Below are 24,037 nucleotides of genomic sequence, written 5' to 3'. Positions count from 1 at the left end.
TTTTTTCATGCGTTGTGTCTTTTGGTGATTGTTTTTGTAAGCAAATGGGACTTTGCTCCAAAATAGTACGTGTGGTACTCTGTTTCCATTCGATTGCTAAAGTGCTACTGTGGGACTCTATTTTTGAGCATTTCGAATTGCGTTTTGGGATACCAACGGGACTTAGTTTCCACGTTGGACTCTAATTATTTTCATCAGGTTTAGGTGATCGATTCTGAAACAGTGTCATTGGACTTTAATGGTGTTTAAACAAGTCGTGACTTTGAATATTTAGGAATTCGGGCCAATGTCGAGTAAACTTTAAATCATCGGCATTAGGCCATGTTTTAGTGAACTGATCGCTTGCTAAATTTCAATCAACGTTATTTACCATTCAACAACTTTTATTAAAATAAGCTTGTTCAGTATCACTATTGGAAGATCGAGCAATAGTTAAAATGGCACGTATCTGTTTGGAAGATACCATCAGTGAACTGTATTTAGTTTTAAACAAAAACTTATGAATTTTAAGGAATATAACAAGTGCATTCGATCCGTCATTTGACTTCAGCCTGCTAGAGGGTACTCTGGTTAACAGTATCAAGAGTATTTTATTTATGCACTTTAACAGGTGTTATGCACACATGTCAGATGACAGGAGGGGTAGGAGATCATCCACGAGCTACACGACGAGAGCCAGCGAGCAGAGGCATTTCCAGCCCCATTCCCATTCCGTCAACCGTCCCAATTTGGGGCTCATCCGGGATTGAAGCGTTTGCAGCCCCATTCCCATTCTGCTGAGCGTTGCAATTGGTGGCTCATCCGGGATTAAGGATACATTGCAACTAGACTTGAAGGCCAGGGACACTAGGAGGGTACATATGAAAATGTGTGTTGTCGAGAATGTGAGTCTGTCATCAGTACAACGCACCATATCGCCTTCATGCCAGCTGTCTCACTACAGAAGCCTCACAGGAGCAATCTATGTACCAGCACCAACAACGCACCTCACGCAGTCTACAGCCAGACGCCAACAGCAGTGCACAGGTCGCAGTATAAGTTACGTGGGACAACATTTGTGTTTACATGTTGTTGTGTGCAGCTTTTCAACCATGGCTGATGGCATTAAGCAGTAGCCCAGCGAGGGTGGGTCAGACCTTATTGAGAGTAATATGGGTAGCCCAGCTAGGTCTGAGGGAGAGGAGATAGAGTTTTGGGAGATACTGAGGCTAATGCAACCGCAGGGATTTTGGCAGCAGATAGCTGGCAGGCTCAGCTTTTTCTTACGATGCAAAAGATGCAAACTGAAATCAAAGCTCAATTTGAATATCAGAGTGTAGTAAGGTCAGTAGTTACATAGTTATATAGATTGTGGTACAAATGATTACACAAAAGTTAACATATGGTATATGATTATACAAAAGGTCAGTATGGTTGTATAACATAAATTACAGTTTCTTTGATCACAATCATATTTATAATAATAGAGAATCATATTTTTTCATTATGTAGGAATTCACTTACGCTATAGAATGCTTTCTCTTTCAACCATGTCTCTATCAGCATTTTAAATATATTCTCATGCAATTTCCACGTTCCATGTGATATATTGTTGTGAAATGTTTTGCCAGCATGTGAAAAATTATTTTGGATTTTACTCAAACGTTTCCAAGGAATGTCTAATAAGTTCCTATTTCTGGTTTCATATGCGTGCACATCTCACCTGCTTTCATACATGTGGGCATTCTCTTTGGCATGCATAAGTGCTTTAAGTATGTATAGACTGGGAACTGTAAGAATTTTGTGCTCAATGAAGTACTGTCTGCAAGAAGTTAAATTGCTCACACCAAAAATACATCTAATGGCTTTCTTCTGTCAGAGGAAAACATCTAAAATATGCAAACTCAGATGGAAAATAAAACCATAGTGAGGAAATCAAAACTCGAATAGAGGGGATTAATAGTAAACTATAACGGTCTGCAATCCAGATCAAAGAGACAGAGCAGAGGCTAGAAGAATGAATTACTGCAGTTGAGGGTAGTTTGGTGGAAGAGTAGATACGGTCCTGTCAGAGTGCAAGAAAAAGACTGAAGACTGCAGTGAAATTGGTTACTGAATGTGTAGATAATAAGGTTCAGTGGCAGAAAGCAGAGCTAGAACCAGCAAAATCAGAGGTAGAAGATAGAAAAAGGTAGATAGGCTTATTGAAAAATACAATAGGGAATATAGCAGTTAATCATCTGGGGACGTCACAAATCATGGTAAGCCTTAAACTGAAGTTTCTCAATGGGGAATATAGTTGATTTGCTTCAAGCAAAGATAGTTTTGTATGTGGTATCTTTGACAAGGCACAAATGAAATTTGTGAAGCGACAGCTTGATGTTGGCGCACAAATATGAGCCAACCAGAATGCAGTTTCATTCACAGATTACGCCACGTCTGAGGCTCTTTTGCTTAATAAATACTGGAGCATGGACAAACAAATGCAACTGAAAAATGTGTTTCTAAATGGGAAAGAGTATTGCAATAACTGTAGAGTCTTGTACAGCAAAGGAGAGGATGTTATGGGTGGCCGGTATTCTCTTTCTACAACACAAATGCACACGAGGATTAATACGGTTCTTTATTTACATGAACTGGATACTTTACTTGAATAGAATCCATGTGTTGTGGTATAAGTTCTTCAGTGACTGTCCTCTTGCAGACAATATTGGTAATCTTGCTTATTTCAACTTTAGTCTGACTGCTAGTCACTAATCTGGTCACCATGTACTGCCTTAGCCTGCGATCCATGCCAAGAATATACTGACAGATGCCAAATGGAAGAGTGAGTCAGTGCGGCCCCCTACGGACATCTGCGGAGGTCTAAATATGAGGGTGAGTCAAATGAAAACCTTAAATTTGTAATGTTGTTGTTGTTGTGGTCTTCAGTCCTGAGACTGGTTTGATGCAGCTCTCCATGCTAATCTATCCTGTCCAAGCTTCTTCATCTCCCAGTACCTACTGCAACCTACATCCTTCTGAATCTGCTTAGTGTATTCATCTCTTGGTCTCCCTCTATAATTTTTACCCTCCACACTGCCCTCCAATACTAAATTGGTGATTCCTTGATGCCTCAGAACATGTCCTACCAACCAATCCCTTCTCCTGGTCAAGTTGTGCCACAAACTTCTCTTCTCCCCAATCCTATTCAATACTTCCTCATTAGTTATGTGATCTACCCATCTAATCTTCAGCATTCTTCTGTAGCACCACATTTCAAAAGCTTCTATTCTCTTCTTGTCCGAACTATTTATCATCCGTATTTCACTTCCATACATGGCTACACTCCATACAAATACTTTCAGAAATGACTTCCTGACACTTAAATCAATACTCAATGTTAACAAATTTCTCTTCTTTAGAAACGCTTTCCTTGCCATTGCCAGTCTACATTTTATATCCTCTCTACTTCGACCATCATCAGTTATTTTGCTCCCCAAATAGCAAAACTCCTTTACTACTTTAAGTGTCTCATTTCCTAATCTAATTCCCTCAGCATCACCCGACTTAATTCGACTACATTCCATTATCCTCCTTTTGCTTTTGTTGATGTTCATCTTATATCCTCCTTTCAAGACACTGTCCATTCCATTCAACTGCTCTTCCAAGTCCTTAGCTGTCTCTGACAGAATTACAATGTCATCGGCGAACCTCAAAGTTTTTATTTCTTCTCCATGGATTTTAATACCTACTCCGAATTTTTCTTTTGTTTCCTTTACTGCCTGCTCAATATACAGATTGAATAACATCGGGGAGAGGCTACAACCCTGTCTTACTCCCTTCCCAACCACTGCTTCCCTTTCATGTCCCTCGACTCTTATAACTGCTATCTTGTTTCTGTACAAATTGTAAATAGCCTTTCGCTCCCTGTATTTTACCCCTGCCACCTTTAGAATTTGAAAGAGAGTATTCCAGTCAACATTGCCAAAAGCTTTCTCTAAGTCTACAAATGCTAGAAACGTAGGTTTGCCTTTCCTTAATCTTTCTCCTAAGATAAGTTGTAAGGTCAGTATTGCCTCACGTGTTCCAGTGCTTATACGGAATCCAAACTGATCTACCCCGAGGTCGGCTTCTACTAGTTTTTCCATTCATCTGTAAAGAATTCGTGTTAGTATTTGACAGCTGTGGCTTATTAAACTGACTGTTCAGTAATTTTCACATCTGTCAACACCTGCTTTCTTTGGGATTGGAATTATTATATTCTTCTTGAAGTCTGAGGGTATTTTGCCTGTTTCATACATCTTGCTCACCAGATGGTAGAGTTTTGACAGGACTGGCTCTCCCAAGGCTGCCAGTAGTTCCAATGGAATGTTGTCTACTCCGGGGGCCTTGTTTCGACACAGGTCTTTCAGTGTTCAGTCAAACTCTTCACGCAGTATCATATCTCCCATTTCATCTTCATCTACATCCTCTCCCATTTCCATAGTATTGTCCTCAAGTACATCGCCCTTGTATACCCTCTATATACTCCTTCCACCTTTCTGCTTTCCCTTCTTTGCTTAGAACTGGGTTTCCATCTGAGCTCTTGATGTTCATACAAGTGGTTCTCTTATCTCCAAAGGTCTCTTTAATTTTCCTGTAGGCAGTATCTATCTTACCCCTAGTGGAATAAGCCTCTACATCCTTACATTTGTCCTCTAGCCATGCCTGCTTAGCCATTTTGCACTTCCTGTCGATCTCATTTTTGAGACGTTTGTATTCCTTTTTGCCTGCTTCATTTACTGCATTTTTATATTTTCTCCTTTCATCAATTAAATTCAATATTTCTTCTGTTACCCAAGGATTTCTACTAGCCCTCATCTTTTTACCTACTTGATCCTCTGCTGCCTTCACTACTTCATCCCTCAAAGCAACCCATTCTTCTTCTACTGTATTTCTTTCCCCCATTCCTGTCAATTGTTCCCTTATGCTCTCCGTGAAACTCTGTACAACCTCTGGTTCTTTAAGTTTATTCAGGTCCCATCTCCTTAAATTCCCACCTTTTTGCAGTTTCTTCAGTTTTAATCTACAGGTCATAACCAATAGATTCTGGTCAGAGTCCACATCTGCCCCTGGAAATGTCTTACAATTTAAAACCAGGTTCCTAAATCTCTGTCTTACCATTATATAATTTATCTGATACCTTTTAGTATCTCCAAGGTTCTTCCATGCATACAACCTTCTTGCATGATTCTTAAACCAAGTGTTTGCTATGATTAAGTTGTGCTCTGTGCAAAATTCTACCAGGCGGCTTCCTCTTTCATTTCTTAGCCCCAATCCATATTCACCTACTATGTTTCCTTCTCTCCCTTTTCCTACACTCGTGACTCGTGACGCCCATGACTATTAAATTTTTGTCTCTGTTCACTATCTGAATAATTTCTTTTATTTCATCATACATTTCTTCAATTTCTTCATTATCTGCAGAGCTAGTTGGCATATAAACTTGTACTACTGTAGTAGGTGTGGGCTTCGTATCTATCTTAGCCACAACAATGCGTTCACTGTGCTGTTTGTAGTAGCTTACCCGCATTCCTATTTTCCTATTGATTATTAAACCTAATCCTGCATTACCCCTATTTGATTTTGTGTTTATAACCCTGTAGTCACCTGACCAGAAGTCTTGCTCCTCCTGCCACTGAACTTCACTAATTCCCACTATATCTAACTTTAACCTATCCATTTCCCTTTTTAAATTTTCTAACCTACCTGCCCGATTAAGGGATCTGACATTCCGCACTCCGATCCGTAGAACGCCAGTTTTCTTTCTCCTGATAACGACATCCTCTTGAGTAGTCCCCGCCCGGAGATCCGAATGGGGGACTATTTTACCTCCGGAATATTTTACCCAAGAGGATGCCATCATTATTTAATAATACAGTAAAGCTGCATTCCCTCAGGAAAAATTACGGCTGTAGTTTCCCCTTGCTTTCAGCCGTTGGCAGTACCAGCACAGCAAGGCCATTTTGGTTATTGTTACAAGGCCAGACCAGTCAATCATTCAGACTGTTTCCCCTGCAACTACTGAAAAGGCTGCTGCCCCTCTTCAGGAACCACACGTTTGTCTGGCCTCTCAACAGATACCCCTCCGTTGTGTTTGTACCTACGGTACGGCTATCTGTATTGCTGAGGCACGCAAGCCTCCCCACCAACGGCAAGGTCCATGGTTCATGGGGTGTGGGGGAATTTGTAATAACAAATCGAAATTTCGCGCCGTTATCCTGTAAGTTGGTAAGCGTGCTACAAAGAGCATGCAGAAAGGCCTGTAGGTGGCAGCATAGTGCAGATGCGCACATACCGTCGCAGACAGTGTTCTGTTATTCGGTTTTTGCGTAGTGAAGGTGTGAAACCTATTGAAATTCATCGACGAATGAAGGTTCATTACAGTGATGCATATTTGTCACAGCAGCAAGTCTACGAATAGAATAGGAAGTTCGCAAATGGTGTGACTTCAGTGGAAGGTGCTCCTCGTCCAGGTCATGCACAATGAGTTGTGACTCCACAGAACACTGCAGCAGCTGAAGCCATAGTGAAGGAAATCTGCCAAGTGACACTGAATGACATTGAAGCATGTTTACAGATTAGTCATGGCTCAGGACATCACATTGTGCATGATGTGGGAGTTTCACAAAGTGTCTGCAAGATGAGTGCCATGGCAGCTGACTCCTGAAATGCGAGAACGACATGTTGACGCTTGTGAAGAATTCTTCGGCGCTTTGAACGAGAAGGTGATGGCTTCCTTGCAAGAATCGCTACTGGGGACGAAACCTGGGTTCACTTCCACCAACTGCAAACGAAGAGAGCGAGCAAGGAATGGCGCCATTCCTCATCACCAAAACCAAAGAAGTTTCGAACAGAACCATCAGCAGGGAAGGTATGCTGACTCTCTTTTGTGACGCAAAACGCGTCATTTTGGAGCATTACATGCCTAAACGGACCACTGTCACCAGTACATGATACACAGATCTCCTAAAAAATCATCTACAGCCTGCAGTCAAATCAAAGCGACGTGGATTGCTGTCAGCAGGTGTCCTTTTGCAACATGACAATGCAAGGCCCCACACTGCCCGTACAACAGTTGCAGCAATCACAGATCTGCACTTTGAGTGTCTTCCTCATCCACCATACTCACCAGACCTTGCCCCAAGTGATTTTCATATGTTTGGATCACTCAAAGGCGCAATGGGAGGAAAGAGGTTTCGTTCTGATAAAGAGTTACGCCACGTGGTGCATGAGTGGTTCCACGGACTACCAAAAGAATTTTTTTCTAAAGGAATTTATTCACTTTGTAAGCGCTGGAGGACTTGCATTGAGCGTGGGGTAGATTATGTTGAAAAGTGATACAGCTTTGTACCACTTCTGCACAATAAATAATATTTAAAAAAATATTTAAGGTTTTCATTTGACTCACCCTCGTACATGCTGTTGAGAGGGTGTTGGCGACAGCTTACACCAGAAAAATAGCGATGGAAGTATGTGGAAATTTTGTGCATGGGAACTTCAAAAGTTGGTGCACTTAGACAGAGCGCTGGGTACACTGAATGATATTTCGACTTTGAAAAGGCGACTGCCAGAATCATTGCAGTGGGACTTAGCACTTAGCCCCACCGATTCGATCGAGAATTTTCTCGAATTTTGTGGAGCGGATGGACAGGGCTATGTGCTATTGAAATAACGGCAGTAATTTGATAAATCATTTTAGTAACCAGAAAGGCAACCCGTACAAAAGTTGGCAGGAAGCAGATTGTGAGCGCTTCCAAAGCGATAGTAAAGAACAGGTTAGGAGTAAACCAAGTGATAGCAGCAGTCACCAAGCAGACAATACTCGGCAGCAATCAGAAAATTAGGATCCCTCCTGGACATGGCCCAGGAAGTAGGAAAATTTTAACAGGGCCAAGAAAAGGTTAACTAATAAATGCAGCAATGATAATAGTGGCGATGAGTTAGGGGATTTTGATATCAAAACAATTTTAGGCAGCAATGAACTGTGGAAAGAGTGGAGGCAGCACGATAAGTTGTGTAGGAAACAACGTAAACAGGGAAGTGAACCTGCAGACGTAAACACAAATGTTTTATTCAATGAAGACACCTTTGAGGATGAAGTAATAGGGTTGATAGCTTTAGAGTTGGAGTGCCAGGGTGGTGTTAATGTAGCAGATAGTTACGGTGACAGTAGTAACAGAGATGTAGTGTTGGAACTCGATGTTTCAGAGGAATGTGCCCAGGGAGAGCAACCTGACACTTCCAAAAATGTTGTACTCTGGCATGGTGATGGTCTCACGTGTCCATACAACATGTTGTACAGCAAGGCACTGCGATGAACGCTAGGTCAGAATCGGTGAGTGGCACACTGATGTCTGAAAAGGTGTAATTTGCATTATGGGTGCCGTGATGAAGTGAAGACCTCTGCCATCATAAATGACGAACAAGTAGCCATGACTGACACGGATACTGACTGGCTCAGCAAGAATGAAAGTAATTTCAGCCAAGTGACTGCGTCTCACTCACAAAATATTTAAGTTGCTTGTATCCGAAATATTGGGAAATTTATTATTTAAGTTAACCAGAAAACTGTGTTGCTTATGTGAAAGTTGTTGTGAATTGGCAGGAGCCAATTCACGGAGTTTGGAGGAAGCCGAAAGGCACGCGTTGAAGCTCACGCAGGCTGGCGTGAGGTCTGCAAAATGACAAGGAATTATAGTAGCCAAAAATAGTACATAGCTTCTGGAATACTTAACTTTAATCCATAATTGGTGTACATCGCTCTTGACGGTACATGTTTTACAATCTCAATATTAACTGGTAATGGCGCCTTGCTAGGTCGTAGTAAATGACGTAGCTGAAGGCTATGCTAACTATCGTCTCGGCAAATGAGAGCGTAGTTGTCAGTGTAGCATCGCTAGCAAAGTCTGCTGTACAACTGGGACGAGTGCTAGGACGTCTCACTAGACCTGCCGTGTGGCGGCGCTCGGTCTGCAATTACTGACAATGGCGACACGCGGGTCCGACGTATACTAATGGACCGCGGCCGATTTTAGGGCTACCACCTAGCAAGTGTGGTGTCTGGCGGTGACACCACAAAAGTAAACCAGAGTTTCGTCGTGCCTACGACATACCGACATGAACCTCCGAACGAGATCACTGTAAACACATTGTGTGTTGACAGATTTGAGCAGACAGAAAGGAATTTGCTGTCTGAAACAGAACTCAGGAGGAAAACTGTTGATGATGTTCAGCCTATGATTAAATTCAAATGGCTCTAAGCAGTATGGGACTTAACATCTGAGGTCATCAGTCCCCTAGACTTAGAACTACTTAAACCTAACTAACCTAAGGACATCACACACATTCATTCCCGAGGCAGGATTCGAACCTGCGATCGTAGCAGCAGCGCGGTTCCGGACTGAAGCACCTAGAACCGCTCGGTCACAGCGGCCGGCTCAGCCTATGATTAACATAACTGTTAATGGCATAGTCGTTGATTGGTTAGTTGATCCAGGTAGCGATGTGTGTTGCATCTCTGAATCATTCTTTGACCATATTTACACCGATGACGTGGTTGTTTATAGGATAAAAAGTGTAAAGATTAAAATGGCTATTGGAGGGTATAGTAAGCTGATCGAAAACGATGTCATCCTTGAAGTAAATATAGATGGAACGGCCTTCGTGCAGGGGTTCTTTATTATGTCTAACTTGTGCACAGACATATTGGTCGGGTCCGATTTCCTGGCTAAATATTCAGGCAAAATTAGTTACGAAAATATGTTTTTGGAAGCGAATACGCATTAGATATAAGGGCTCGCTAAGTGATGAAGAGTTAATCGCTAGCGTAAATACAGACAGTAGCATTGAGGAGTCAGATTTTGTTGAAGGTATCAGAAAGAAAAAGTAACGAGACTAAGGGATTGTCAGCTGAAGACAAAACTGAATTGTACCATGGGCCCTTTGTGATTACGGAATGTCCGCATTCGAAAACATATCGGCTACCATACCAGTTTCAGGGAAGCACTGGGTCTGAGGAATGTTACTGAGCTGAGACTGTATGTTCAGAAATGAACCAGGGTCGGAATCCTGACAGTGTTCACTGTAGAGTCCCATTGTCTATAAATATGCAGTGGGTAAAATTTTGGGGGTTTTGTTTATGTATATATTTGTATGTTTATATATGTAGTTCGGGGGAAAATTGTGTTTTAATTAATCTTATCGATTAATTCTTGGTGAGCAAAGGTGGCGCTGAAGTTTGCTATTATGTGTAGATTAATTCTTGGTGTGCGGAGGTTGCACAGAATTTAATTCTTATTTACATGTTTCGTAAATTTGTTCGGTTTTGAGCCATGCTTTGTGTAATCAAAAATAGTTCAAATGGCTCTGAGCACTATGGGACTTAACTTCAAAAAATGGTTCAAATGGCTCTGAGCACTATGGGACTTAACTTCTAAGGTCATCAGTCCTGGGACTTAACTTCTGAGGTCATCAGTCTCCTAGAACTTAGAACCACTTAAACCTAACTAACCTAAGGACATCACACACACCCTTGCCCGAGGCAGGATTCGAAACTGCGACCGTAGCGGTCGCGCGGTTCCAGACTGAAGCGCCTAGAACCGCTCGGCCACATCGGCCGGCTTTGTGTAATCAGTCGATGCCTGATTTAACTGAATGACTGCACTCAAATATGTGGTTCAGCCGTAGATACTGTTCTCTGACGTGTGCTGTGTTGTGGTCAGTGTTCTTTCCATGTGAAGACAGTGATGACAGCAGCAGAAGCAAAAAACGGCAGTCACGTATCGTTTTCTCTGCACCGCGGCTGCGCTTGTCTTCCTTGTCTTCCTTTCTGCTGAGGGGCTCTCGGCTGTATGTGTCTCGTTCTGTAACGGGTATGACTCAGTAGACTCACCTATGGGGAATCGTTAGTTATTCGGGGCACTGTAGCTCATGGGAGACTTTGTTTCTTTGTCAGAAGCGGGTCTGGCCAAAACGCTGCACAGTGCATCACGGCAGTGCTGGCTCCATGGAGTATCTGTGAGAACAGCTGATTCTGTGAGCTGTTCCTTTTGTGTGCAACATTGTGTGAATGAAATGGTGTAGTGCTTCGAGAGTAAAATAATCAATCAGCGAACTGTGGAGGACCCACAAATGATTATAGACTCAATGATAGGCCAAAGTTGCCAGACCAAACTGCACCATTTATCTTGTTCATTATTACTGTGACCACTGGGTTACATTCAATGTGACTTCTTGTAATTTTCACGTAATTTTGTTTCTGCAATTGTTTGTCACACTATCACACATATTTAGATGTCTCTGACAATATGCACCACACACATTGACGTTGCACGTGACCAAATTGTTACACTTGTTTTTATATACACCGAAGAGCCAAAGAAACTGGTACACCTGCCTAGTATCATGTAGGGACCTTGCGAGCATGCAGAAGTGCCGCAAAACAACGTGGTACGGACTCGACTAATATCCAACGTAGTGCTGGAGGGAATTGACATGATAAATCCTGCAGGACTGTCCATAAATCCGTAAGAGTGTTAGGGGGTGGAGACCTATTCTGAACAGCACATTGCAAGGCATCCCAGATATGCTCAATAATGTTCACGTCTGGGGAGTTTGGTGGCCAGCGGAAGTGTTTAAACTCAGATGAGTGGAGCCACTCTGTAGCAATTGTGAACATGTGGGGTGTCTCATTGTCCTGCTGGAATTGCCCAAGTCCATCGGAGTGTACAATGGACATGAATGGATGCAGGTGATCAGATAGGATTCCTACGTACATGTCATAAGTCAGAGTACTATCTAGACGTATCAGAGATCCCATATCACTCCAACTGCACACGCTCCACACAATTACAGAGCCTCCACCAGCTTGAATAGTCTCCTGCGGACATGCAGGATCCATGGATTCGTGAAGTTGTCTCCATACCCATACATGTCCATCCACTCAGTACAAATTGAAACGAGTCTCGTCCGATCAGGCAACATGTTTCCAGTCATTAACAGTCCAATGTTGCTGTTGACGGGCTCAGGCGAGGCATAAAGCTTTGTGTCGTGCAGTCATCATGAGTACACGAGTGGGTCTTGAGCTCTGAAAACTCATATCAATGATGTTTCGTTGAATGGTTCGCATGCTGACATATGTTAATGGCCCAGCACTGAAATCTGCAGCAATTTGCAGAAGGGCTGCACTTCTGTCACCCTTTTCAATCGTTGTTGGTCCCATTCTTGCAGGATCTTTTTCGGCCGCAGCGATGTCGGAGATTTAATGTTTTACCAGACTCCTGATATTCACGGTACACTCGTGAAACGGTTATATGGTAAAATCCCCAATTCATCGCTACCTCGGTGACGCTGTGTCCCATCGCTCGTGCGCCACGTTCAAACTCATTTATATGTTGAAAACCTGCCAGTGCAGCAGCGGTAACCGATCTAACAAGTCCACCAGACACTTGTTGTCTTATATAGGCGTTGCTGACTGCATCGCCGTATTCTGCCTGTTTATAGATCTCTGTATTTGAATACGCATGATGATGCCAGTTTCTTTGGCGATTCAGTGTATAATCTGGATGAAGAAATGATGTATCTAAGGTAATAATTCTTGGTGCTGGTTCTCGTAGCTTGATCACTATATGAAGGCTAAGATAGTGGCGGTATTCTGACACGTCAGTCATATGTTGTCATTTGGAGAGAGAAGTTTGATCGCGGGTCATAGTTATGGGGCACGCGCACGGCAGCTGGTGAGGCCGGCGGGGGCAGACGGCGGCGAGCGAGTGGTCAGTCAGCGGCAAATCGCTCCATGTGGACCGTCAGTTTCAAGCGGCTGGCGATTACAAGACATCGTGAAGGTTTACCCCATTCCAGCACATGACTTCAAGAAAATGCTTTATCCACGTTAGCACTGGTTACACGCAAGGGCAAATTACAGGTAGTACGACAAACTACGATACGGCAAATGAAAGAGGAGTTGAGACGAATCATCCGCGTTGCTGATACGACTTTCACGAATTTTAAATCAAAGGCTATTAAATAAATAAATCTGCAACATGTGTAAGTTACTGAATAATTGTAACTTCGAATCAGTGCAGCTACATAGTAGAACGTACACTCATTTTAAAGGTCTCTTCAAAAAGCAACGACTGACATACTTGTAAAATTTTCAGCATTAATACCCTATTGGTAAAAAACCAATTTTATTAATTTGTTGCTAATAATTAATTACAACAAACAGTACAAGGCACATACACAAACAGCACGATAGTGTATCATAGAGGGTGTCATTATACACATTTCAACATGATTAGTTTGTGATATCTGTAATTATAATGATAAGTTGTCTTTGTTTACTAATAACTCTTGCATATTTTGCCCATTTTTGTTTAACCTTTGTATATACATAAATTTTGATCAGCGCATCATAAAGAGTGCTTCAAATTCATTTGGAAATGGGGCCTTAATGTTATTTAGTAGCACAAATGGAAAAAACTAGTTTCACACTCTGCAAAGACAATTGCAAAACATTAAAACATGAATTCTGGGCAAACTATTGCAGGTACAGATTTCTGTAACGTATGTTTTTATGAGAATTTGAGCTAGCATATAATGGTGCAAACATAATTAAGACAGCTCTTCTATGTAAAAAGTTATGCAAAGAAATAGTGATCAATGGAAAGCAGTTACGTGACATAGCTTGGAGAATTTCGTATCGAGGGTACTTAAGCGAAGAAGACACAAACCTCCAGGTCAGATCTCTGCGCACCTTTGCGACGCTTCGGTGATAGTTTTGCGGATCCAAAAGCGTTGAACATAGCCAAATTTTACGTGTGCGCGCAAACGCAAGATATAATTTTTCGCGAAGCATCCGGACTTGGGATTATTCGATGTAGAACACGATAGAGACTTGTGTTTTTTAAGGCGTTGTGTCTCTTGGAGATTATTTTTGTAAGCAAACGGGGCTTTAGCGCAAAATCGTACCTGTGAGACTCTGTTTCCACCCGAGTGCTGCCGCACCTAGCCGCTAAACCGCTACTGTGGGACTGCATTTTTGAGCATTTCGAACTGTGTTTTGGGAAACCAACGGGACATAGTTTCCAGGTTGGACTCTAATTACACTACTAGCCATTAAAATTGATACACCAAGAAGAAATGCAGATGATAAACGGGTATTCATTCGACAATTATATTATACTAGAACTGACATGTAATTACATTGTCACACAATTTGGGAGCATAGATCCTGAGAAATCAGTGCCCCGAACAACCACCTCTGGCCTTAATAACGGCCTTGATACGCCTGGGCATTGACTCAAACAGAGCTTGGATGGCGTGTACAGGTACAGCTGCCCATGCAACTTCAACACGATACCACAGTTCATCAAGAGTAGTGACTGGCGTATTGTGACGAGCCAGTTGCTCGGCAACCATTGACCAGACGTTTTCTATTGGTGAGAGGTCGGAGAATGTGCTGGCCAGGGCAGCAGTCAAACATTTTCTGTATCCAGAAAGGCCCGTACAGGACCTGCAACATGCTGTAGTGCATTATCCTGCTAAAATGTAGAGTTTCGCAGGGATCGAAGGAACGGTAGAGCCACGGGTCGTAACACATCTGAAATGGAACGTCCACTGTTCAAAGTGCCGTCAATGCGAACAAGAGGTGACCGAGACGGGTAACCAATGGCACCCCATACCATCGCGCCGGGTGATACGCCAGTATGGCGATGACGAATACACGCTTCCAATGTGCGCTCACCGCGAGGTCGCCAAACACGGATGCGACCATCATGATGCTGTAAACAGGACCTGGATTCATCCGAAAAAATGACGTTTTGCCATTCGTGCACCCAGGTTCGTCGTTGAGTACACCATCGCAGGCGCTCCTGTCTGTGATGCAGCGTCAAGGGTAACCGCAGCCATGGTATCCGAGCTGATAGTCCATTCTGCTGCAAACGTCGTCGAACTGTTCGTGCAGATGGTTGTTGTCTTGCAAACGTCCCCATCTGTTGTCTCAGGGATCGAGACGTGGCTGCACGATCCGTTACAGCCATGTGGATAAGATGCCTGTCATCTCGAATGATACAAGGCCGTTGGAATCCAGAACGGCGTTCCGTATTACCCTCCTGAACCCACCGAGTCTATATTGTGCTAACAGTCATTGGATCTCGACCAACGTGAGCAGCAACATTGCGATACGATAAACCGCAATCGCGATGGGCTACAATCCGATCTTTATCAAAGTCGGAAACGTGATGGTACGTATTTCTTCTCCTTACACGACGCATCACAACAACGTTTCACCAGGCAACGCCGGTCAACTGCTGTTTGTGTGTGAGAATCGGTTGGAATCCTTCATCATGTCAGCACATTGTAGGTGTCGCCACCGGCGCCAACCATGTGTGAATGCTCTGAAAAGCTAATCATTTGCATATCACAGCATCTTCTTCTTGTCGGTTAAATTTCGCGCCTGTAGCACGTCATCTTCGTGGTGTAGTAATTTTAATGGCCAGTAGTATATTTTCAACAGGTTTAGGTGATCGATTCTGAAACAGTACCTGTGTTTAAACCAGTCGCGACATTGAATATTTTGTGGCATCCGACGATTAGGAATTAGTACTATCGTCCAGTGATCTCTGAATTATCGAGATTAGCCCATGTTTTAGCGAACTGATCGATTTGCTAAATTTCAGTTGGCTCGAGCAATAATTAAAACGACACGTAACTGCTTGGAAGATACCACCAGTGAACTGCATTTAGTTTTGGATAAAAGCTTGTGAATTTTAAGGAACATAACACATGCATTTGATTCGTCATTCGACTTCAGCCTCCTAGACTGTAGTCTGGTTAACATTTTTACTTGTCAGTCAGCAGCATCTAGAGTATTTTATTTATGCACTTATACAGGTGTAGACAGTGTCTTGAAAGAAGGATATAAGATGAACACCAACAAAAGCAAACCGAGGATAATGGAATGTAGTCGAATTAAGTCGGGTGATGCTGAGGGAATTAGATTAGGAAATGAGACACTTAAAGTAATAAAGGAGTTTTGCTATTTGGGGAGCAAAATAACTGATGATGGTCGAAGTAGAGAGGATATAAAATGTAGACTGGCAATGGCAAGGAAAGCGTTTCTGAAGAAGAGAAATTTGTTAACATCGAATATAGATTTAAGTGTCAGGAAGACGTTTCTGAAAGTATTTGTATGGAGTGTAGCCATGTATGGAAGTGAAACATGGACGATAAATAGTTTGGACAAGAAGAGAATGGAAGCTTTCGATATGTGGTGCTACAGAAGAGTGCTGAAGATTAGATGGGTAGATCACATAACTAATGATGAAGTATTAAATAGAATTGGGGAGAAGAGGAGTATGTGGCACAACTTGACAAAAAGGTGGGACCGGTTAGTAGGACATGTTCTGAGGCATCAAGGGATCACAAATTTATCATTGGAGGGCAGCGTGGAGGGTAAAAATCGTAGAGGGAAACCAAGAGATGAATACACTAAGCAGATTCAGAAGGATGTAGGTTGCAGTAAGTACTGGGAGATGAAGAAGCTTGCACAGGATAGGGTAGCATGGAGAGCTGCATCAAACCAGTCTCAGGACTGAAGACCGCAACAACAACATACAGGTGTTAAGCGCACGTGCCTGACGGCAGAAAGGGTTGGAGGTCATCCCCGAGTTGCACGACAAGAGCTAGGGAGCAAAAGCATTTACAGCCCCATTCCCACTCCGCCGACTGTCTCAGTTGGGGGCTCATCCCGGATTTGAAGCATTTGCAGCCCAATTCCCATTTCACCGACCATCGTAGACTCAAGCTACTTGTGATCCTAACATACACTTTTGACTGTATTTTTGGTTATCAATTTATAGTCGCTCTTGGATTCCATGTCATACATGTTTTATAGCTGAGATTTGCCTCGTTAGCATACGACTATGACACATAAATAATCATTCTGTTACAAACCATATATCCTCATGTATAGCTCAAAGTGTTGTCTGCTATGACTAGTGCTATTTATCACATAGCTAACATGAAAGAAGCCCTAAGAGGACTGGCAGTTGTCGCAAATGGTAAATAAATGTAATTTATTGCATGCAGATAGGTGAAAAGACCGCTTATTATTTAGTTATATACTGGAAACATAATACTTATGAAATGTCTACGAGTGTGTGTCCAGAGTGACGTAAAGTAGGATAACAGCTGCAGGAAAATCACATATGGGACACAGATTCAGTGGAAAAATCCGTAAGAAAATGAAATCCACGCATCAAAGAGGTAGCTTATTTAAAATAGCCCTGTTTAACCAATTCCTCAGTATTGCTCAGCAGTCTTGGACTTTACCAGGCATCAGTAGATGAGGAGCTACAGAAGATCCAAAGAACAGTGATGATTTCTTCGAGGGTTCATTTAGTGAGCACGAAAGTATCATGATGAAGCTCATCAAACTCAAGTGGTAGGCACTAGAAGAGAGGTGTTTTATATTGTGGGAAAAGTATGTGAGTAAAATTCCAATAGCATTTGTTTGTGATTGTGTATGATAGTTACAATGGTGACACATACCAGAGTAACAGTGTTATTTACCTACAAATCCTTGGTAAAAGCCTTCTGATATGGTCTGACTCATGCAGTTTGCAGGCTCATTTTGACTACTTTCCAGTCACATCACCACAACATGTTAATAGCTAGCAATATGTCAAAGGTAGTTTGTTGATAACTAAATTTTGCTAGAAGTGTGCTCTATATCTATATACATTCTCACATAACATGGCAAGTTGTCTGTATTGGTTACTACAAACATAGAATTCAAACAAGAGACAAGAATGGCAACTTTTCTCCCACTGATATGAATAATATGAAATTAACATAATTGAAATTTCACATCGAAATTTACAAGACCCATTTTGTCATATTTCCACATACTGTAATATTTTACATATGCACAAGCAAATACAGAATATCTCAGTGAAATTCAAATTATCTCACCTCTCTGAAAGACAGAAACCATTATCATTTAGTGTTGGGACTGTATGTTGAGGATTCATTTTCAAAAACTCTGGTTTCATATGGTCACCTGCTTGAGGATTGGTGAACTTCATGTTCAGCTTCACACCAATATCCTGAGCCACCATCTGAACTGTCATGCAAGGAGCACTGGCTGGCCAGTAGTAAAAGTCCACGGATGCCATTGTGAGCCTGTAAAAGTGAAAACAGACTGCAAAGTACTTGAAACTATGACAAAGTTGCAAATAGTTTTTGTACTGGGAAGACATGTGTGAGATTATTATGGAGAGTGCACTCCTTCATAAATTAAATCCTTTCTAGCAAACTGTGGCAGGAATATTTTTCATCCCGAAAAATTAGAGTGTTTTCATGCATCGCTCATTTATTCATTGTGTTCCATAGGTTCAATAAAGAATTATAACCTTCATGGATGGGGTCACTCTTTGGTGCTTTGGATCACGTTCAGATTCCATCAGATTGTTTCAGACGGTCCCTAGTGGTTCCATCCTTTACACAAGAGCAAAGGTTTTGGTCGTACTACACTCCAGAGGAGGGCAATCAATTTGAATAGTTGGCAGGTCCATCGTTTCCTTAGAGAATGGATGAATCATCCAGAGTGTGTCATCAATGTCTAAGTTTTCCAACACAATCGCCCATTGTTCATTGCACTATAAACCGTCATTTTCATCTGTGAAATATGTGTGAGAGTCAAAATCCCAAGGGAAGGGATGGTTTATTGACACCCTTGATGCCATCCCCTGAGGCCTTTTTGTGTTGATTCTGAGCAGTGGTGTATCTGAAATGTTTTTCTCTCCCCCCCCCCCCCCCCAATAAGAAAACCACGTGATTTCAAAGCTGGGCATTGCGGCTCTGACCGCAGTGGTGTATCTGAAATGTTTTTCTCTTCCCCCCCCCCCCCCCCCAACTACGTGATTTCGAAGCTGGGCATCGCGGTTCTGACCGCAGTGGTGTATCTGAAATGTTTTTCTCTTCCCCCCCCCCCCAATAAGAAAACTACGTGATTTCAAAGCTGGGCATCACGGTTCTGACCTCCATCACAGAGGAGTCAAGAGAAGGGGTGAAATACAGGTAAGAAGGATTGTTACAACCTTCCCATCAAGTGACATATCCACAGAGCTGTTGGACAAACTTGGTGAAATTTGATGCTACGAGAGATGTTAGTAACCCACCTCACATGGAATTCTGATCTCTGGTCTCTTTTCCTGTATATGTCAACACATTGCTGTCCGAAGCATCACCAAGCTGGAGGGTGATGTTGCATGGAACCAGAACTTTGCACGATTGTGGAGGAAGGTTGTAGGCACCTTTGATACAAATTTCAACCTTCTGCATTGCAATGGGAGACAAGTACGGGGTTTCTATAAACTTACCCTTTAATTCTGTTGCACATTCTATATGATCAAACAATTTGTGGCAGTGGCTCATAAAGTATATTTTTAATTCACTTGTTAATGGCTTAGAGTTCCCAATTTCATGTTTTGTATTACTTGGTAGTTTGTTGAATACCTTTGCACCAGAGTACTTAATTCCACTTTGAAACCAACATAATTAGCCCAAGATTACAAGAAAACTTCTTTGTCTCTTTTATTCTAATTGTAGAAATTACATTTTGGTCAAAACTGATTTTTATTATCAGTTTCAGTAATAGAAATCAATAAGGAGTAAAACTACTGGGAAGTGAGTGTAATAATTCTAAGAAGTTAAAGAGACCTCTGCAAGATGTCCACTGATTTACTTTACGCAATATTCTCAAAACCGCTCAATTATATTGAATAAACACTATTCTTGCTTCATGTTCCCTACACCAGAAGACAATTCCATAAGACAATGTGGAGTAAAAATAAGCATAATGAGACAAAACCTTCGTCTTTACATCAATACAATGAGAGATAATTCTTAGTGCAAAATATGCTGAACTGAGTTTCTTCTTTAGTTTCCATTTCAGCTTTTCCTCAGTTGGACTCTAAGAAAATTTACACAAAATTGTAATGTGGCTGATCAACAATTCTAATCTGAAATTGTTTTTCAGCTTTAGTAAGTGTTATAGTACATGATGATACAAATTTTAAGTGAATTATCTGACAGTGAAAAAATTTACAGTACTGGTAGTCAGTAAGTTGTAATTTTTTGAACCACACTGACATGTTGATCAATTTGCACTTTTAAATAGTACAGTGTTGCTTAAAAAATAGATGCCCAGTAGCATATGAGGGGATACCCAAAAAAACAGGAATTATTTTTAAAAGCTATATATTTTCAAATTGTGTACGAAAGAACTTTATCCTCTTCAAAATACTCTCCATTACAACTAATACATTTGTCCTACCAGCGATTCCACTGTTTGAAACATTTTTTGTAGTCGTCTTTAGAAATGACTGACAGCTCCTCCCTTGGATTTTTCCCTTAACTTCCTCAATGTTGTCAAATCAGAGTCCTTTCATGCTCCTTTTCATGCACGGAAATAAGAAAAATTCACACAATGCCATGTCAGGCGAGTAAGATGCTTGGGACAGTGGAACCATGGAATTTTTAACAAAATCTGTCTACCAGAGATAGCTGTGTTGCAGATGCATTGTCATGGTGGAAGAACCAGTCTCCTGTCTGCCACATTGTGTCTGTTTTGATGAACACTGTTGCACAATCTTTTTAAAACTTCCAAATAAAAGGTTCGATTGATGGTCTGACTTAGAGGAACAAACTCTGAATGAACTACGCCCTTGGCGTCAAAAAAGCAAATCAGCATTGTCTTGATGTTTTATTTGACTTGATGGCATTTTCTTGTACGGGGTGGCAAAGACATCTTCCACTGGCTTCACTGTTGCTTTGTTTCCGGGTCCTAACCGTAGCACCACGACTCATCGCCAGTAATGACCCTGGACAGAAAATCCTGATCAGTTTCAAGCTTTTGTTTCAAAGCATGTCATCTTTCAACTCGACATTCCCTTTGGTTGTCAGTCAGAACCCAAGGAACAAATTTGGCAGCAACCCTTTTTATTCCAAAATCTTTCGTTAAAATACGATAAACTGAGCTCCAAGATAACTCACTAATCTCTGACAGCTTATCAATTGTCAAACCAACAGAACAAGCCAGGTGGACAACATAGGTGACACTGAACTGGCAATTAGTTGCACTATACACACCTAGCAGCAGAAATGCTTACTTCATAAGCTCCGCCCACAGCAATGTTATTCCATTTATTTTTATTTTTTTATTTTATTTTTTTTTTATTTTATTATTATTATTTTTTTTTTTGGGTAACCCCTTTTATATGGACTCACATTGTGTCTGACATAGTTCTACAAATGACAATATTAACGTAAGTTCTTCAGATTTACATTGACCATCTGCAGTTGGCTGACTGAAACTTATTACAACTTAATGCCTAGTCAGGTTTGAGTCCATTGAAAACATATGCCCCTGGAGTATTTATTTCAAATAGAAACGGTTACAGCAATCTGGTGCAAATAATGTTTATTTCAGATCCAGATTTCAATCGCTGTGTGACTATTTTCAGTGCTAAAAGACATATAAAGAACCTGGGTTGTTTTGGAAATCAGCCTTATGCAACCACTTTTAGTTTATTTTTATATTTACTCAGCCATGTTTCGACATCATTGTGGCATCTTCTGTGAGTCAAATTTTTATTTCTTAAAATTGCATCAATAACTGAACTGTATTATTATACATCGGTTTTAGTGCTCGTTTTCGTTGTTTCGTACTCAGGGAGTATATCGTCAGAAGTGTCTGCTCAGATCACATTTCGCCACATTTTGTGTAAGTGCATGTGAGGCGAAGTTGTGGGCAGAAATTTGTGAAAAACTTAGTGAAAACAATGAACTTAAATACCAGTTTATTGAGACACCAACCAGGGACAAGAAACAGGACGAAAAATTTAACTGATGACATGCTGTCAAAAGAAAAAAAAGGAAAGAAAGAAAACGATGAAAACGAGCACTAAAACTGTTCTATAATAATACAGTTCAGTTAGTGATGTAATTTTAAGAAATAAAAATTCGACCCATAGAAGATGACACATTGGTGTCAAAACATGTCTGGGCAAATATAAAAATGACGTAATTGTGTTTGCATAAGGCTGATTTCCAAAAAAACTCAGTTTTTAAATCTCAAACATGGAAGAACGAAAAGAGGAGCTTCAAATCTTAGTGAAATGAGTATATAAAGAACCAATTACAATAAGGTTACGTGCATGCCTTATTCTATGTATAGTAGTATAAGCTTTAAATGTACATCAGTGATCAATTGTCAAATAATGTAAGTTTTAACATTTAAACCATTTATATACACATGTGGCGTCTCTGGTGCAGAGTGCCCTATCTTTGGCACCTTCCTTTTTTGGACTGGTTGTTCTTGTGTAAACTTTCGGCGTGCAGATGTGTAACAGCCATTCTTTGTTATATGTACAAGTGACCAGTAAATGTATATTCAATATTAAGTGTGTTATCTCTCAACTAATCTTCCATGATAACCACAGTGGTGACCCTGACACCATCATCGTCTCATCAAGCGTTATTTGTGCTTGTTTTCGTCATTCTCAAACATCGTGTACCAGACTGCATTTTTTCCACCACAATGGATGTACCAGTGTCTTTCAATGCAAGCGTAATGGGCCCCATCAACTATGCTGCTTGTGACCATGAGTGGACAATTGTACCTCCTCTGAACTCAGTTGAAAGTGAACAGCCGGGCGGCCACGCCAGCAGCAACCTAACCTTACCTGGTTCAACATGTCCACCACCTGGTGTGGCAGCACAACAGCCACAACATGAACAGTGCACACAGCCTAACCAACACATGGATGACCTTCCAGTCAAAGACACTGTGGTGTATCCTTCACGTACATCGTTACCTTCGGGATGGCTTGACGTGCCAGCAAAGTTCCAGGACTGTGAATCGAACATTTCTATGCACTGGGTAGCACATTCTAATTTACATTGTATCACAGCACCTCCCCTCCCCTCCCCCCCTCCCTCCAGCATGCTGTTTCAGTGATGCCGGTTGCCTTGACTGCATTGGTTTCTGTGACTGTCGCACTGTGGTTGCACCACGACTGCCTTCCGCTCACTTTCGTAAGAACATCGGCCACTCCAACCATGCTGATTACCGGGTCTGCCGCTCCGTTGCTCCACCACAATCAACCTCCGCCCACTGTTGCAATGGCACTGGCTGTTACACCCACGCTGTGTTCTTTGTCAGACTTGCCAATTGGACCACCTTGCCAGTTTATACGCCCACTCCTTCCATATCATGTGACGCATGTGGCCACTGCCCCACCCAGACCTCAGGCGATGCACCATTCACTGCTACTGCACTCCTGGTATTGGAGGCATCCTGCTCTGCCCGCACCAGTCATCATCTGCAAGAGCTGCCTCAACATGTGTTACCAGGCAGGTTCCCTAAGCTACCTGCATTGCAAAAAGACAACCCAAAACTTGGTTCGCCTTGGTGGACCACCACCTGAACATCCACAGCATTTCTAATGACAGCGCCAGTTTTGTCTGCCTGGTGAGCCATCTCCATGGACATACGGACTCATCAGCAACTTGCTCCTCTCACAGCCCACCTCGCACAAATATTCCATGGCTAAATCACTGCTGATTGAGTGCCTTTCCTGCCCTGTGGCAGAGGCTATCCATCACATTATCCACAAGGAGCATCTTGATTACCGCACTCCTTCGCAATTTTGGCAGCACCTACGTGCATCAATCGATGACCAAGCATTGTTTGACACTGCCTTTTGGACGTTGTGGATGGTCAAAATGCCTTTGGATCTGCAGCTTCATCAACTGTCGCACATCACTGATCCACTCGAGGTTTGGTTACACATGGCAGATCAGGCTTATGCCATCATTTGTCACCAATGCCGCTGTCACGACCGACATCTCGTCCACCCTCAATTGGTTCACTTGTGTCTCTGGTTCCGCACTCTGCTGGCAGATGCTGGTGCCCTCACCTCGGCGCCTCAGATGCCCTTCAGGAGCTTCCACCTAGCAGCCTACAGGA

The 24,037-nt window shown here is 42.0% G+C and overlaps 1 protein-coding gene across 1 annotated transcript in view; it reads right to left on the bottom strand.

The window, feature by feature from the left end:
- The window catches only part of LOC126100898 (glutathione S-transferase 1-1-like), a 76,578-nt gene that overhangs the window by 35,061 nt on the left and 17,480 nt on the right, over positions 1–24,037 (bottom strand). The window contains exon 2 of the mRNA XM_049911564.1: positions 17,977–18,186. Coding sequence (XP_049767521.1) covers positions 17,977–18,179 — 203 coding nt within the window. The 5' untranslated portion in view covers positions 18,180–18,186. The remainder of the gene's footprint in view (positions 1–17,976; positions 18,187–24,037) is intronic.

This window comes from Schistocerca cancellata, chromosome 9, assembly GCF_023864275.1.
Source record: "Schistocerca cancellata isolate TAMUIC-IGC-003103 chromosome 9, iqSchCanc2.1, whole genome shotgun sequence".
NCBI classification, from domain to species: domain Eukaryota; kingdom Metazoa; phylum Arthropoda; class Insecta; order Orthoptera; family Acrididae; genus Schistocerca; species Schistocerca cancellata.
The sequence above is the reverse complement of the archived record's forward strand: the minus strand, read 5'-3'. Positions and strand labels throughout refer to the sequence as shown.